This window comes from Lampetra fluviatilis, chromosome 22 (genome assembly GCF_964198595.1).
Source record: "Lampetra fluviatilis chromosome 22, kcLamFluv1.1, whole genome shotgun sequence".
Taxonomy (NCBI): domain Eukaryota; kingdom Metazoa; phylum Chordata; class Hyperoartia; order Petromyzontiformes; family Petromyzontidae; genus Lampetra; species Lampetra fluviatilis.
The window spans coordinates 3937844-3956861 of NC_136296.1; the positions used below are offsets into that span (position 1 = coordinate 3937844).

The following is a 19018-nucleotide window of genomic DNA, read 5'->3' on the forward strand; positions in this document are numbered from 1 at the left end:
ACGCATCCGTCAATAACACCGCGGCCTTGATAAGGAAAAACAAAATTATAGGTGACGTTTCGGTAATGGCCCTTCTTCATGGAACAAAAAAGTGCTATGAAGGAGGCTCATTTGCCCCAAACGTTGCCTATTATATATGTTTTGCCTCCTTAAGGCATTGTTATTCATGACTTTGTTGAGTTATTTTTAATGGGCAACTGAAATCCTTCCCTCCATCCCTAGGTACCCACCATAATTTCCATACCAACTAACCTCCCTCCCCATACCTATTCACCGTATCACCTTTAGCTGCCCTCATTTTACCACTCATAACCCTTGCAAAAGTGCCTTGGATAAAGGTGCGATATAAATATAAGATAAGATCATGGGCAGCGTTTGGGGGAGGGGGTGCACTGGACACCTTTATTCATTTATTTTCAGAAGTTTACAATGAAGGTGAAAAAAAATTGTAATTATATGCACTCGCGATTCCGAATGTGAGGGACAAAGCGATCCCCTGCTCCCCCCCCCAAAAAAAATATAGAAGTGAAACTCCGCCTATGACTGAAATCAATTAATCAAATTCATTTAACTAAGCTCGCTTGTGATATAATTAATGACAATTCGCAAGTTAAAATTAAAAGTCAAACGGTATCCCTGCTCAAATTGGTATGAGGCAGTGCTCATTTGTATTGGTGGCCCTGAGTCCGTGCCGCAAATTCCACATTCATGTGACAGGAGCCATTTACCCAAGAGGGCACCCACAATTGACTTGTGGTACTCACTTTATCAAAGTTGGTATGACAATGGACTCCATTAACCACCTGAATTATATTTTACCTCATGACCTTCCGATTGTAAGTTAAGCTCTCTGCTATAGGTCAACTGTGGCCTCGTTTGACAGCTCGTTTGTGTTTGCGTGTATTTTTAATGCTTTCCAACTATGGTTGGAAGCACGTGTGCATTACCTCTGTCGATCTGTCTGTAATACGGGGGGGGCATAGTGCTAGTTGGGGTTTACCCTGTGGAAAAAAAAGCCAATTTTTTAATCGTGGCCTTCAGACAAACTGCTTCCTGTGCGTGTGATGCGAGTGCTGCAATTTGTATTGCTCGTTATACACTTCCCGAGTGTCAATGCATGTGGGGAAGCGTTCCATGATTCATGCACGTCAGTGGTCTTTCCTCCTTAGTGTGTAGCAAAGAAATGCCATCTGTCGTGCGAAAACTAAAAAGTGATCATTACCTCTTGCCCTTGGTCAGTACGCAAATGCTGAAAGATTCAGCAAATTATCGGCAATTTTTTTTTTTATCAAACTAAGCGTGTGGAGATGGCTCAAGGGGGCTACTATCGTGCCAGAGCACTGAACTGGCTCTGTTGAGATCGTGGGTTTGAATATTGGCAGCCGTCCATGATTAAACCCTGCTTTTCCAAGTGTAGTATGTGAGCTCAGTGACCAATTACTGCATACACGCCCATGAAGGTGAATATATTTAATCACACTTAATTTGGTTTGATTGCCAAACGACACATACTTTTTACAGGGTTTGTCAAAAGCTATGCCAAGTGTGCATAAGAGGTTGATGGAAGGGACTTCAGAGATGGATTTGTGACGTCATCTTCCAAAGCTGTTTTCGAACATAAGGTGATCCACTGCTCACCGTGAGAGTTCCGAATGACATTTCTTCTTCCTATTACAAAATAATGTCAACTTAAAACGCACCGCCACACATCATTCTCTCGCTCTTGTAGAGAGAGGGAGAACGACTCAGAGGCTCAAGGAGGAACCACAGACAAGTGGGAAGGTAGCCACGCGATGGACCGGCGGCAATAATTGCCAAAGCTCTGCGGTCCTCTATATATATAAAGGTGTTATCCGCCAATTAATGAGTGTTTACCTGTGGGAAGAAACTGGAGCACCACGAGAAAACCCACGCGTACGATGGGGAAGCACTCTATCCCATACAGAGGGAACAAGTGGATTGCACATTTTTGCTGCTACCGTCTCCTAACAAGCCACTGTACGGCTCCTCTTTGACACCCCCACGGGAAGGGAGTTTCACAACGTTTGCATGATCCACCAACCCTCGCATCCATAATGCCGGAGTACAGGTATGCATAGCCACCACTGCCCAACTTATACGAATTGTGCACTAGAAATAAAATGGTCAAATTCACGTATTCCTGCATCCAGTGTAATTTTAAGCATATGGCAGAGTAACGCTGTTTATTATGGTAGTAAATAGCTAGAATTATAACTTTGTAACTTATCTAAGTGAATTTTGAATAGCCTAAGTCAACACAACATTACTCCTATGCTCCGTCTACGTTTCAATTGACGTACCTTTTATTTCTGACCATTAATCGACCTGTCTGTGCATGAGACAGTGTAATAATAGTACATCTGTGACACTGTGATAATCCCCTGTAAATGGCACAATCTGGGGAGGGGGAGTAATATATTTGTTCACATTAAATATATATTAAAAAGTTGCTTTCCAAATAAATGGGGACATTCCTGCATAATTTGGTTCACGCTTATGCTGCCCTTAAAACTGTTTGAAATGATGTACAGTATATATTTTTTATTATATTTCCACGTTCAATTTTTTTTTTTTGCCAAGGGTGAAAACGTGAATGTGTGAATGGCCTGTGTAGTTGCTACTGGGATGCTGAAGGTTGCTTAAAGTTCTCTTATTAGGGCCTTTTTAAGTATTGCTCTTGGTTTTCATGATAGATATGGGCATACTATTGCGCTGCATATTTAATAAAGTTCACTAGAATTATAATTTGTGTGCGTGTGAGAACTATTTCTATCACATAACTTTCAAATAACACTTAACCCATTTTCAAATGTAATAATCTCGCCTGACAACGGCTGTGGTGGTAAAGTTTTACTTGTTAATTATTAACGTGCATTTTTTTATTTTATTGCCAATTATATGTCAATAGCGCGACTAAAAGTAGCATCGTGAAACAATGCAAATTGTAATTACCCCATTAAATAAATTCCAAACTTACAGATATCGCAATCGTGCCCTAGAGTATTAGATTGTCATCATCTTATTTGTGATTTCCCCATCAGTTTTTCAATAATATAAATTATATTTCGATTTAAAGCTTTCGTGACTGCAGGGATTCATCTTCTTGGTTCTTTCCGTAAAGTCACGTAGAATGGAAACAATAAAAAAAATAAAATAAAACATAATAAAATAATTCTCACGTTTCGGCCACAACGCAAGCAGCCGTCATCAGGTGAAGACCAGGTCTGTCGGGGAGACAGCGTCTGAATGAAACAGCACCATGCTTGGAGCGTCTATTTAAGCTGGGTTGGCAGGGGGGGGGAAGGGCGCCTTGACAAAATAATTTTCATATCAAGAGGAATTTAGCATATTTATGGGCATATTTATCGGAAATGCAGGTATGTGATTAGTACTACTTATGCCCGTGCATTATGCAGGACTAGCAGGATCAAAGGGAGGGGATAGGGGTAGCACTAATAAAGTGAAAGGGTGAATAGTATGTAGCTGCCGCAACTAGAAACCACCACGTAATTTAGCATATTTATGGGAAATGCAGGTATGTCATTAGTACTACTTATGCCTGTGCATTATGCAGGACTAGCAGCATCAAAGGGAGGGGATAAGGGTAGCACTAATAAAGGGAAGGAGTGTTAATAGTATGTAGCTGCAGCAACCCAAAACCACCACGTAAACAACAAAAGTATAAACACTTAGTGTCTTTCACACGACGGTCAATGGTACAGTGTATAATAATAAATAGTATAACATTTATATGCTTAATACAATGTACAAAGTAATATATAGTATCGTAATTGTATAGTGAATATATAGCAGTATATTTAGTATACTGATGATACTATGTAGTTTATACTTTAGTTGTTTACGTAGTGGTTTTGGGTTGCTGCAGCTACATACTATTAACACTCCTTCCCTTTATTAGTGCTACCCCTATCCCCTCCCTTTGATGCTGCTAGTCCTGCATAATGCACGGGCATAAGTAGTTCTAATCACATACCTGCATTTCCCATAAATATGCTAAATTACGTGGTGGTTTCTAGTTGCGGCAGCTACATACTATTAACACTCCTTCCCTTTATTAGTGCTACCCCTATCCCCTCCCTTTGATGCTGCTAGTCCTGCATAATGCACGGGCATAAGTAGTACTAATCACATACCTGCATTTCCCATAAATATGCCCATAAATATGCTAAATTCCTCTTGATATGCAAATTATTTTGTCAAGGCGCCCTTTCCCCCCCTGCAAACCCAGCTGTTTCATTCAGACGCTGTCTCCCCGACAAACCTGGTCTTCACCTGATGACGGCTGCTTGCGTTGTGGCCGAAACGTCGTGAGAATTATTTTATTGTTTTATTTTATTATTTTTATTGTTTCCATTCTACGTGACTTTACCGAAAGAACCAAGAATATAAATTATGTTTCATAGAATTTATTTGTTACAAATGTAACGACAATACAATATAATACAATATAATTTCCCTTTGCCATGCTGCAGACATGCAACTGAGCATCATTGACTCTTAACCCTTTCCTATTCCGAGACGACTGCAAGTTTCAGGGTAGGTGTCCTGTTCACGCGCAAGTGGCCAACGTAAATTTTATTTCGAGAAGCGTAGCGCCGCTGTTTTTAAAGACATTGTACTCACCGCAGATAACTGTAGTGACACGACCGCACATCATGATAGCTGGCGCCAAACTGTGCCACACGTCCTCCCGCATGGCGTTTTACTTCTGATTTTGTTCCGATGACTTTCTGATGACGTACACGTACGTCATCTGATGACATACGTGACATACGTGTACATCATCGGAATGGGTTAAGCTCACGATACATGTAAGGTAAGGGATCAACTTGCAATAATTCTTGATTTTATTCCCAAAAGGTGTGCACCTCATGATAAACATTCCCACTTTGTGCCTTTTCCCATATCACCTAATGCCCCCCCCCCCAAAAAAATCCATAATGACGCAATTAAAATCTTCTTCCCTGATGTAACATTTTTACTTCATCTAATATTCAATTTGGCTGGTCACCTTAAAAACTGTGTATTGCACTGTTGTACGCAATGCATTTATTTGACCCCTCTGGTCGAAAAGGCTTTTTCTTTTGTCACTTATTTTTTTCCTTTACCAAGTTTTGATAAACTCTTTGGTCAATTTTGGGCTGTTCTATATAGTAGCAGCACAACTTAATTGTAAATTTTTAAATATGTTGTATCATCTTCACGAGAGTTATCAAGACGACCCACTAGAGACAGGACAGATGGATAGACAGAGCTATTACATTAATGCTGCCAACTGCCGTTGGCAAGCTTTATAAAGGAATGCATTATTTTATTGAATTGTGGCCTTGAATTGTGACAATTTGTTGAATTGCAAAGGGTGTGAACCATTAACCCCCTACTATGCAGCATAGTAGGAGTGTAATGACAGATTAAGACATACATATAATTTGTAATTACTGCAGCTGTCATGCACCACTATTCGATAGTGGTGTAACCACAGCCCATGTGTCAGGCTGTGTGCTCTGAAGCTACATATTATGGCAAAGCATTGCCACCAAGAGGTCATTACAAGTGAATAGGCTGTAGTGACTAGCAGACAATCTACATGTACTCACTCACCCACTGCAATATGATATCGCCATTATCGGGATTTCTTTATCCCCACGTCATTATTATAACCAGCAGCCTAAACGAGTTGAGATTTGTTGAATCCTAAATGTAGGTACAGACAAACACGAAGCAAGCTTTTTCGTTAATTTTGTTCAGTAAGTCCTCTATTTACATTGCTCTTATTTGTTGTAGGCTATAACGTCGCCAATGAATTAGGGATCGTAATTCGTTTGTAAATGCACCTATTCACATCAACGTGGTTTTGAAAGATTTTAAAGAAAATATCGCAGTATATATTTCCCTTGCTGTAGGCGGGTTCGGTTTGGTACGATTTCGCGTAGTATATATTTGGCCTCGAAATTCGCTCCACAGTATGCGGTTTGAATTCACATTGTGTGTGTACTGTGCACACTACTCTACAGGCAGCTGTTTCCTCGTGCGGTTTCGCATTGTGCCGCCATTTTTTTCCGCATCTATTGCTACCGCCCCCGTGTAAAGTGAGAGAAAGCTGTCGTTTGTACTGCAACACGCTACGCCACAGTGCCCCCTAGCGGGCACTCAAGTCTCAGTGTTTACAACATCGCCACACTGTAATACCCTCTCTCAATACAATCTCCGCCGCCATCTCTGGAGAGTACTCTGTATTTTCTTTTGTTTATATTACTTTCTTGATTAGAAGCTTTTGTGACTGCAGGAATTCATACTCTTTGGTTCTTTTGGTAAAGTCACGATAGATAGGAAACTAAACAATTGTTTATTTTACTATCTACGTGACTTTAGTTTACTTGGCTGGTATAAATTTGCACGTGACAAGCCACTTCATGAGCTATCATTTGTGGCCAGGTCGCTTCTGGAAAAGAAGCTAATAGCTTAGTGGGCTTTACATGGTAAAATATACAAAATTTTAGATGTTGCGTGATTTTCTTACTTTTCCCATATACATTGAACTCATATGGTGTTTTCATATTGTTTCTTGTTGTAACATTCTGACCCACCCCTACTGGACATCTGTGAAAAAGAGCCTTATAGCTCATCGGATTCTTCCAGTATAAATAAAGATTCTGATATACGTTCATGGATTTTTTGGATATATTTTGTTTTCTTTTTTTGCTACTTGTGTAAAGACTCGGACCTCGAAATACTAGGAGCCACTTTGATTAACACAGAACAATCCAGATCCGGGCTTTGTGCTTGATCTGCAAGCTGTACATTCCCTCGAACTCCTCCTCCCCTTGTCCTCTGCCCGTTTATATTGTTCCAGTTCCCTTTCTGGAATGTTCCCTCACTCTATTTCCCTTAGCCAATCCCTGTCCTACCCCTCTAATCGATTCAACCGTCGCCTCTGGGTTCCACTTTGATTCCCGCCTATTCTCATTAAAATATTTTCCTCCAATCACTTCAAAAGCCTGCCTCCCGACCAATCCCTGTGGAGGCCTCTTTCCACCAATCGGAGACCTTGGTCTATCTTTGAATAACCGTTAAACTGAACTTTGGCTTGCGGTTATTTTCGGTCATTACACTTGTTTAAAAAAAATAGTCACCGAAAAATGTCCCCCCGGGAAGGTATCCTAAATTTAAACAATTAAGTCAAGTGGTAAAATAGATTGCAATTGACGCCATCGCGCCTAACGTCGCCTTTGCCGGAGACGCATTCCCAACGTAAAACGAGTACTTGACCGTACAGACATCATCGTACTTTACCGTACATGAGTACTTCACCATTTTTTGCCCCGAGAGACTTCAGTTGAGGAGAGTGGCCCTTTGCCTTGACCCTAGGGATAGATTTGTCACAGCCTGAGGGCAACAAGATCAAATTGAGGTACTTTCACTGAAGAAGCAATTCACTGGCCACTGAATTGAGAAATTGCCTCTTAAGCTCGAGAAAGTGCTAGAATTTGGTCACGGTGTTTTGAATTTTCTCCTCGTTGTGAGCACCAAGTCAAAACTGCCACTCAACAAGAGTCAAGTCGACTTGTCTTACAGTAAAGTCACACAAGCTTGTGTTGTGCCCAAAACGTCGTGATTTATTTTATTTTATACCTATGTGACTTTGCCGAAAGAACCAAAGAGTATGGATTCCTGCAGTCACGAAAGCTTCAAATCAAGATCGACTTGTCTTGATTGTTAAAATTAGAATTTTGTATTGTTTTCCATTTAGTGACCTTGAGCCAGAGTTGGAAATTCAACGTACCCTTGACAGGTTTCGGTCTCTCCATTCAACTGCTGTTGAATGAAAGGGCAAAGTAAACCTGCGGCAAAGTATTTCAACCCACAAAACCACACTCTGGCAGTCTAATCGCCGCACCACTCGGCCAGATAATGTTGATGTCTCCAAGTTATTTATACCCTGTGTTAGCATCCTTTAGACCCAGTTTATCTAAGCCCCCATACAATCCACCTTTCTCCAAAGAACACACGAATGCTAATATATTTGATTTGTGATTTCTGAAATCAAGGAGACAGCGGCATTCAATCCTACTTTACAAGTAGGGTGTTACGGGAAAAAACCCCACAAAGGAACCACTACATCTTAACATTGTTTTAGCAGCCTCGTGTAACACACCATCGCCTGTGTCAAGGGAGCTTAATTGAATTTAAACTGTAAACCACAGCAGACCCATCACATTTTAATGCCCTGCAATTAGTGTCGAGGAGATTAGTCTCAAAATTAATATTGAAAACCGCTAAATAAGTTCGTGGCTAATTCTCAAAGGGCATTGCAGTCCGCTTCAATACGATGTTGAAAATCTACGGTGCTTTGAGAACAGTGAAAACACCCTCATAATCAATGTGTTAAAATTGGACGTCATTAGTAATCATAATTACATTCCTTATTTAAATAAATGAACGAGCCAGAGTATCATCTCAGAATGGGTAGCACAGTGGTTAGAGCGCTCTGCTCACGATTGGAAGGTCGTTAGTTCCTATCTCAGTAAATGTTCAACACACCATAACATCCATGCCTGAAGGTCCATACAATTATTACCATTCCGAGTGTAGCCCTGCTATAGAATTGTCACCATTGCTCAAGTAAATGGAGAAAATGCATGCTCATTTGCGTGCATATGTGTATCTCATATTTTTAAGTGATTACAGTGAAATTTAAAGCACTTTAGACCTTTACCGCAACCTTTCCCTACAACCAATCAGCCTTAGGGCCATGATTTTGGGGACCCAAATTTGAAGATCCTAGTTTTCAGCAGTTCATATTTATAAGAATGTACGTGAATATATCTGTGCCATCTTTCATTTTTTTCCAGCACGTTTAGGGTTTATATCAGTCAGTCACGGTTGTCAGCGCGTACATTAGATGTCCACGTAAGTGGGACAATTTGAGGTCAGACTTTTCGAAGATCTCTCCTGAATTCAGACATTTGGAATAGAACATAGCCATAGCCCAATAAACGCATTCGCATCATGGAGGGGTGTCGCGTTACCGAGACGGACACGTGAGTGGGTACGTAGATGCCTGTTACCAGGAGGGTGACATACAGCCGGATGCTCATACACCACTCGCTTTGTGAGAGCAGACCTTGTAGGTCAGGCATTGACTGTGCAATTCTCAGCAGATATTGCGGAAGGAAGGGAGCGATGGCGTGCTGTCGTGGCTTCTATAACACTAATCGTGACGTGATCTTTGATCTGGGATGCTGCATGTATTATGTGTTCATGTGAATGCGAACGTGAATGCACATATCTACGATGATGCAGGGGACCAATATCCCAGGTTCAATTATCCCCGGGGTTATCCACGATTTTAACTCCTCTTATTCGTGGGGTAAAAAACTTGCAGATAACCGCAGATATAATTATTCATTTTCTGCACGATGCCCGCGGTGATAAGCAAGTTTCGTCTCAGTGTCCATGTGTGTGTGTATGTCTCTCTGTCTTTGTGTTTGTCTCCGTGTTTGTTTGTTTACATGTCTACATGTCTCCCTATCTGTGTGTGTCTCCTCGTCTTTCTCCATGCCCCTCTGTCTCCATCTATCTGTAAGTGTTTTCGCGTCTGTGTTGTTTCGTGATCAAAGCAAGTGCTGCCAGTGCACACGTTTTGATACGGAACATTGTTTTTTTAATGTGCATAACCTGCTGGTATTGGGAAGCAGCTTTATTGTGCATTATGGGCAAAATCTTGCGTAAGATAAATAAACTGGGCCACGGATAATTGGAGTTTATCGAGAATCCTACAGCTGCCGTGGATAATAGGAGTCGCCTTGGATAACAGGAGTTCTGCAGTATCTGTACGATTCTTCCTAACTTGACTTTTACGTGTGCATGTATGATGCATGTTTGCGTGGTTTCGCTGCGTTGGTGCGGTGTGGGTGTATGGGTGCGTGGATGCTGTGCTTGGATCTGATGTGTGGGTCTGTGCGGGTGCGGTGCGCGGGTGCATGCATGCTGTGCGTGGATGCGGTGCGTGGGTTCTGTGCGCGCGTGTGCATGGGCGGTGTATGCGCGCGTATGCATGGGGTGCGTGTGTGCGCGTTGGGTGCGTGCGTGCACGTGCGCGTGAGAGCAGCCTGCAGTTCAGCGCGTTCGACACGGAGGCGTCGCACGACGTGGTGCGTGTGTGGGACGGCGTCACCGAGGGGCAGCTGCTGCTCAAGGAGCTCAGCGGCTCCGTGCTGCCGAGCCCCGTGCACAGCACGCTCAACGCCATCGCCGTGCAGTTCGACACCGACTTCTTCATCAGCAAGTCCGGCTTCGTCATCCACTTCTCCAGTGAGCCATGCCGCAAGGCGCGCGCGCGGAGTCTCGTCGTTCACGCATCGCCTTTGTTTCACCAGCAGCTGTTGCAATTGCTCGCTCACAACCACTGTCAGTGGATGGGCATCACTACAGGGAGTTCTAGAGAGCCCCTCTCGAGGCGATTTGGCCAACCCAGGCCACGCAGGCCAGACGTCTCAGACGAGGTTGGAGTACGCACACTTGATTCCACCGCACGCGACCTGCTGATCAAATCACTGTGCTGAATCTATTTATACTGCTGGATGGACAGAGGCAGTGGAGGGATTTAATAAACGTGGTCTTGTAGAACAATGCCCATCATTTTGGTAATATGTTGATGAGAAATCCGACATACACCTTATTTAATGAGATACATTTTTATATTTTGAAATGTGGGAGAGTGCTGGTGCAGTGGTTGATGCACCAATTGATGGCTACAGGCAATGCCACTGACCTGCCCCCACCCCCTCCACCGACCCGCACTGACCAGCACAACATGGGGCGGCCTTCAACCAGCAGTGCATTGACAAATTGGCGTATGTTATTTTCCGCCATCATAATAAAAAAAAATACTTAAAAAATAACTACCATATTAGATACGTGCAACATTTTGAAATGCACGTTTGGAATAGTTTAGGATTCAAATTTCAGCAAGTAATAATGTATGCACATCGAGGGTCCTATTCACGTGTGGACTCTGTTCCTTTGTTCACTTTTTGATGAAAACTTGCTGATGTCTCAATTACCAACAATCAGGCAAATCCCCAAGGTGATGCAATTCAGCTGTTTCATCAATATGTTAATGTGGCCTTAGCTGTTCGTGTGCAGGAGGCGATTATTGCACTGACCACACAGTTCCCAATTGATTCGAGGAACAATGCATCAAGATGCTTTCCTTAAAGAGGTTTTAAATGCATTGATGTTTTGGTTGTAATTTATTCCCTGCGGTAATCGTTATAAAACCTGGCGACATTTGATCAAAGAGTACGTCATTACAATGGGTGCACTCAACTCATCAATCCTTTTCATTTAAACCAGTTTATACTACATATATATGTTTGACCTATTAAGGGATTTTTCTGCTATTCAATGTCCACTTAAGAGAAGCTGTTTATACGTCTATCCAATATTAACTTTGTAAATGTGGCTTTGCTCTCCAACACACCGGTGTGCTGTAATAGTAACGCATTGGCATGTTCTGTTTACGTGACAAACCTTACTAATTGGCTGTGTCGGGTGGTCGCGGGCTTTACGACACATTTATATTTACGTTATCTAACCCCCCCTCCCAAAAAGAACCCCTGTATTATGGATGATATTGGTCGCGAAAGCCTACGTGTTGAACTGACACACTTAATTGATTTAATATCTTAAAGTTCCACATTTTTCTCACACAACCATCGTTTCGAGTGCAATGTCAAAGCTCCCAAGCCAGTGAATTTTTTTATGACCGGTCTAGAGCAGTGGCTCTCAGTGTCGTCCCCGGTACCAGCCAGGGGGTCCACGACGGTCCTCCAGGTAGGTCCCGGGGGCACTGTGATGCAAATGTCGCAGTTTCATATTCGGATAATAACGACAATGTTCATTACACATTTTATTTCGAACATTAATTTATATTTGACTTCTATTTAATTTTAAAAAATGAATTTAGGTAAACTTGCCTGATTAAACTACCCTTAGCCAAAGATCTAAATGTTCCGGTAATATGGATAATTTATGTGTGAGTGGTATTTGAGAGAGATAAGTGAATACGTTCCTTCACCAGGAGTAGGGGGCTGGGTGGGTGGTCCACGGAAATGTTTGAACCGGCTGAGTGGTCCGGCGGCCAAACATGTTTGGGAAACACCGCTCCTAGATCATTTTCTTTGACATTGGTGAATTTATATTTATTGGGTTGTTTCACGGCGTACCACTTGCTAGATGATAAGGAACGTCAGTTGGTGTGTACGCACACCGGCCAGCGTGCTTGCCCTTCTTCACCTGCCTAGTGGCAAGTTTTGCCCTTCCCACTGCCATGCGCTTGGTCTGGCCTTTGTTGGCAATCCAAGATCTTTGTTAGAAATGGTGTTTCATAATTTTATGTTTCCTTAATCACCGTCTGCAAACACACGTTTTGCATATATATAACCACCTTAGTACCTGACTGGACTGAATATACGGCGTGAATTTTGGTGACACCTGGGCTGATGTAGGAAATGTTATCAGAGCACATGTCAACGTGGCAGGTAGTCACCGGTAGTTCGCTGAACAGCAGCCACTTCACTGCTTCTTGTGTGGAGGCTCGTTTTCTAATTTCAGGGAATGAAATATGTGAACTGGCCGGATAGCATTGCTAATAATGGGAATAAGGAGGTTGTGACGGGTAGAGAATGTATGACGGATGGGCCGGAGGGCTAGTTACAGAGATGGCTATTATTGAGGCAGTGAAGGTTGGTGATCAAGGGTTGGAAGATTCCAAGCTGGTAGGAAACCTTGTAGACCTTGTAGGCTTGTGCCCTGAGGGTGCAAAAGCTTCAGCATCGGTCGAAAGGAAATATTGTAATTGTGAGATATTCTCATCTTGATTTTATAACCTTGAATACCATTCAAGATATTGCTTTGTTTATCTATAATTTTAATAAAAAATAATTTTGTCTTTAGCGTTTGGTAAAAAAAGATAAATCAATTAATTGACGCTTTAATTTTATTCATTGCCTTTTCAACTGACACAACCTCACGTTTATTTTTAATTCTATGCGGCACAGTGGTGATACAGTATCTGTTTCTTTAATTGATCAAAGTAATACCCTCACCCCATTAGAGGGTCAGGCCAGAACCGACACCTTTTGATAAAGTGTAGCATAAAATAAGTCACGCTGTCGTTCGATGGTTAGCGTAATGGAAGTCAGAGCGTCTTCCATGCTCAAAAGACGAACGTGGAAAATCTATTTGGGTTGTCCGCTGCTCGACTCGCGCGTTTTGTCGCGAGTAATTGACGGAAAGTGCAAGTCGTATGACACCGTAACCGGCGGAATTATGAACGCAGGGTTATTTTAAAACGTAGGCTTTCGTGACCTATATCATCCATGATACACGTTTTTTTACGTGTATTATGGTTAGATCACGTAAATATATATTTGTCGTTAAACTTGCCACCACCCAACACAGCCAATGAGTAAGGTTTGTCACATAAGCAAAACATGCCAATTCGTTACTCGTACAGCAAACCCCGGTGTGTTGGAGAGTAAACCCACAACATCCTTGCAAATTATTTATAAATGTTGTGGATTTTCTCTCCAACACACCGGTGTGCTCTACTAGTTTTACGGAACAAACCTTGCTAATCGCCTGTGTCCGGTGGTGGCAGGTTTAACGACACATTCATATTTGCGCGATCTAACCTAAATTTTTTTTTTTTATTAGGGAGGGTTACTCTTAGTTGAACTGCAGGCGAACAACTTCAAAATATTCTTTATTAACATGAGAAGTGCAGCCAAGGCGCAAGAGCAATACAATACAAATGTGAAATACATTCATAAAGTTCCAGGAAACTGGCAATGTGATATATCGTATTATCGTGAAATTTGATATCATATAAAATTGCAAAAGTTATATTGCAGCAAACCTCATCGGAGGTAAAGGCTGCGGATAAATCGTGGTCACTGGCGTTCATAAAATGTCTTTCCACTTGTATTTTCTTCGTATTTACCCTTGCAACCACTGCTGCAGGCGTGGAAGAAGCCCTCCATTCCTCCACACTGACCCATCTCACCCACTGCATCGTGGGAAACCAAAACAGATCATAGGCAGCTCGAAGAGTTGTAGGTCGGCAACCCCATCATGAGCTTGACCAGGCTTCAATCAATGCTCTCTGCCAGCACACATTTCTGAGCAATCAGCTGAACAAGCACCGGTGGCCTGGCTTAGACCTGATACCAGTAATTGTCGCCCATTTCCGTTATGTCGTGCGGAGTTTTTTTCTTCTCTTGAGGTTTTTTTTTTACTTCTATCTCTCGCGCCTGGAAGGACGATTTCGAGTCGAGTGTTTCTCGCTGTGACGGTGCTGTCAATATTAATGGGAAAACTCGAGCCCTGATTGTATTGAGACCGCTGTTAAGGGCTTAGAGAGGGGGGGGGAAGCATTTACTCGTTTGCTCGACTTTAGAGGGTTGAGCCGAGTGATGGGCGACTGTAAAAATGTAACCTGTCGATACCGCACGAGATAAACCGATGGCATGAAGGATATTTTCGCCGAAAACCATCGACGACATCAACAGTTTTTGATACTCTTTAAGGTGAACCCCCACGCGTGCTCTTCGGCGAATCAGAACGCGGGCTGGTGGGCGTGCGGGGGTGGGGGGCTCATAGGAACCCAGCCCATGTATGGGGGCGCAAGGGAATTGGGGCGGGGGGCATCCCGGAGTGGGGTGGGGGCAGTGCCGGATTATCCTCGTAGCAAAAGTAGCATATGCTCCGGGCCCCGCGCTAAATGCTTTCAAGCTATAAATTCCGGTTCAGTGATTCTGCACTTGCTCTATTACTATAGTATTATACTGCCTTCAACTTTTATGAACGATTGGGTATTTAAGGTTAGAGAGTTGTCATATTATATTGCTGTATAGCAAATGAAAAAATACAATTACTTTACTATGCAAGTAAAAATTTCGTGTTTTAATATTTGCGTGTTTTTTTTATTTAGGGCTCCTTTATAACATATGCTACAGGCCCCGCACTAGCTTACTCCGGCACTTGGTGGGGGGGAGTGAGAAGCGGCGGCTGGCAGGGTTGGTTAAGGTGAGATGGGGAGGCATTTGCCGTACTTTGTGGTAAATTTGCCGTGGTTTGTGTCAATTTGTGGTGCATTTGTTGTATTTTATGGCACTTTGTGGTAATGTTCAGGAGCTCCCCCCCCCCTGAGGAGCTATACGAGATAGGGGCACCCATACCGATCACGTACTCAGTGAGAGGAAAGGTGAAAATGTGCTCCCTTCGCTTGCCACACTGACCAGCGTGGTGAAGTATGGTGAAATATCCTCCATGGCCGATGCACGCAAACTGCGACCCATAGCTCCCAGCAGCTCTGGATCATGTAAAAGCAGTTGTCATATCACGTGACATTTATTTCACCAGGGTAAACTCATGACGACATGTATTTTATTCCAACGTAGGCTATTATGCACAAAATATGGAATGTCATTGTAATGTAGGCTCCTGAAGAGCAATTTAAAACACTGCAATGGTGTAGTATCTGAACATATTTATTCATGCACGTGAATGGGAAAAAAAACTATGAAAATATTATGACGCCAATGCACTTGATGTTATACTGATACTCACAAGATTGATGAAAGGTAAAGTTGTCTGTCGGTGTATTCAAGCAAGCTCAACTCTGCCGTTGATTCAGTGGTGGGGATTCCATTATTTACATGGCAGAGGCCATTTAAATCGGAATTGATAAGCGATGTTGACTTACCTCAAAATCGTACACACTTTATCGCTCTTTCAAGAATGATGGTCTAAGTTGACCCCTGACTGACATTTGAACTTACAACATGATTTTATTGTGGGTCAAGTGATCCAACAACAGTGCCACATGGTTGGCTTGACCGTGTAATCTTCAATTTTGCTTCGGATGTTGGTCCAATTCCTTACGGGAGGATTGTCTTGCATTGTAAGTAAACCAACATCAAACCCGGTAGATGTTGCAAAGGCAACCTGTGGCATCTGCGATTTCATTTTGCGATTAGATATTACATTGCACCTGATCCAAGCTTTGCTAGGATGCATAAGCACATCCTTCATATGTAATGTAATCGACTGTTAGATAATGCATGGCAAGTATATGTTTCAGGCACTATATATTTTATACATTATACAAAATTACAGTGCGCATGCCTGCACGCCTAGAGAGAGTACTAATTTAATAAAAGCTTTCTAAAATGCCAAACATTCTCTCCGCTCATACGAGCACTGGGGAGGCATTGGTGTTCCTGAGCCATCGGTGGGAATTCAACATTCTAATGGCAGTGAGAGTATTTTCATCACATCGATTCATGCAAAAGCGTTTTGGTATACTCACTGGTTACACAAGGGATATACATTGATAAGTGATTTTACCTTAAAAAATGGTCATGTTACGTTAGTGTGAAGGATATGGTCAAGGATGAATGATGCATCACTATGGATTCGGTGACGAGATGTTAACTACCTCGCCTGATATACAAGAGAAATAGTGGGTTCGATCCAGATTCTGATGCCTGTCAGGGTCAGGATCTAAGAAGGCACTTTGAGTTTTGATTTCACGTGCTTTTTTTTTAATGGGACTGCTTAATAATGCGTTATTTCATCTAGTTTACAAATACTGTCATTTGTGATGCATACTGCCAGTAAGAAAACCATCCACATCGTTACACAGACAGGGTGGAACTATACATCTATTTTACCATTTTACAATACCTCTTGTCAATGCAGAGTATTGACCGAGTCATGATAGAGGGGCGATAGATTGTACGTTGTCAAACCAATCCTTCATTGCTTGTGCATCGTGTCTATTAACGCGTAATATGCAGCTTCTTAATGAGCTGTAGCGGCGTGTACGCACACACCTACACACACGCGACTGATACGTGCCCCCGTTTAGTACGGTTAGCTTCGCACGGTGCGAAATAAGTTCAGCATATATACTTGCATGTCACCCACAGCCATTATGAAGACACTGAATTGCTTTGTGACATAATACAACTTATATTTATTATGTAATCTTTGAGCTTATGATCCATAAATAATTAATCGTTTTATGTACACTGTATTATTTTGCAAGTTGATTCCACCAATATTTGTATTGTTCCTCTATTATAGATGAATGTCGCACACACAAATCCCACGCGCACAAAATATGAAGGCAACGTTCCTCACAATAGCCACTGGCTGTTGATGATAACGAGACAAGCGTGTGCACAAATAGACAACGATTTGCCTGTCCATGAATGGACGTTTCGAGTACGTTCTGTTTGTGAGCATCTATTAAGGCACATGCAGTACACGCCTGGCCACCATTGTTTCCCCAGTCCTGATTTATTATAAATCACACCACATTCTTATTTAAGGTTGAATTGATCTATTTAGTGGAGGCTCATGACCGATCAGATATAATTGCCACTGATGTCAGCTGTCACCTAGAATCAAACCCAGGTTCGTAGCACTAACCCCTGCACCACCGTTTTCCACGCATGCACACACACATTCAACACAGCCGCACAATTACACCTGCACATACACGTACACACACATATACAATAACACACTTCCATACTGAAAACTGCTAATGGTGAATTATTTATCTTTATTCATATATTCATTTGATCATCTAGAATGCCTTATTTAGAGTGTCCATTCATCATGGGTATCCTGTGAACTTATTTCGGGCTCTTTCCAAATTAAAGGAACACAGCGGCATTATGGGTTTGCTTTATTCATATACTCAGGCACTGTGTCTATGTGCGTGAAACAGTGCTTTAGGCGAACGAGATATAAGGTGGGCTAGAATTATTCACACTCACCTTGCTTTCCTGAAAGCGGTAATAATAATAATTGCAATTATTTGGTGGTGCTGCTGCTGTGTTGGCAGTGGCGCACAAGCAAAATTAACAAATGAACTCAACACATTCGTCAATAACACGAGCTTAAAATGAAAAATATATCAAAGGCGACGTTCAGGGCAACGGCCATTCCTTTGCTGTGCATGTGCTATGAATGTGCTATGAATGAAACGTGCCATTGCCTGAGACGTTGCGTCTTATACATTTTTCATATTCTTGTTGATTAATGTGTTGAGTTTTTCGTAACGTTAATCACTTACCCAGGAATTAATCACTGGGTCTTCCATTGCAATAAGTAGCCAATGGCCGTTGATGAAGTGTGTGTGAGTTATTGAAGGACATTTTAGTCACCAGATGCAACATACGCATACCAGGGCATAACACTCGGCACTGTCACCTCCTGGCTACCTCGCAGGCCCAAGCCTACAATGGCGCCGCAGTGGTGAGATGTTAACTACCTCGCCTGGTATACATGAGGTCATGGGTCCAATCCCGACCCTGACGCCTGCTGTATATTTGGAGTTTGCATATTCTCCCTGTGGTTGCGTGGATTTTTCTCCGGGTCCTCCGGTTTTTCCCGCCATGTTTAGAAACATGCCCTTAGAATGTTTGGCTGCTGTATGTTTCCACATGATTAGCCACTTCGTTGAGCTATCATTCGTAACCAGGTCACTTCTGAAAAAGAGCTGTTCTGCTCTAGTGGGCCTTACCTGTTAAAATAAATATTTTACAACACCTTCAATCCATGTTGGTGATCCACCCAATTATTAACCAGGCTCAATAATTCTGCTTAGCTTTCCAGATATGAAAATATATGGTGCATTTAAACTAAGTAATTCTATGACAACACAGCAATACAGTTAATTTTTGACAGATGTTTATGAGTTTCTACCCCTCCTTTATTGATCCGTGGGAAATTACTTAGTCATAATCGAGTGTAATTCCTCCTTTATCGTGTTTCCTAGCTGCAAAAAAAGTTTTAGTGGAGATAATTTTTCATTCCGTGTCCATTAATCCTCTCACAGAAATCTCAAGATTCGCTCTCAGGAGAGTCCAGCGCGCTAATGTTTGGCCATGCT

The 19018-nt window shown here is 42.3% G+C and overlaps 1 protein-coding gene across 4 annotated transcripts in view; it reads left to right on the forward strand.

The window, feature by feature from the left end:
• LOC144938460 (CUB and sushi domain-containing protein 3-like) overlaps positions 1–19018 on the forward strand; it is a 683443-nt gene that overhangs the window by 432221 nt on the left and 232204 nt on the right. For all 4 annotated transcript variants that reach the window (XM_078866283.1, XM_078866284.1, XM_078866285.1 and 1 more), the window contains one exon: positions 10154–10356. In XM_078866283.1, coding sequence (XP_078722409.1) covers positions 10154–10356 — 203 coding nt within the window. The remainder of the gene's footprint in view (positions 1–10153; positions 10357–19018) is intronic.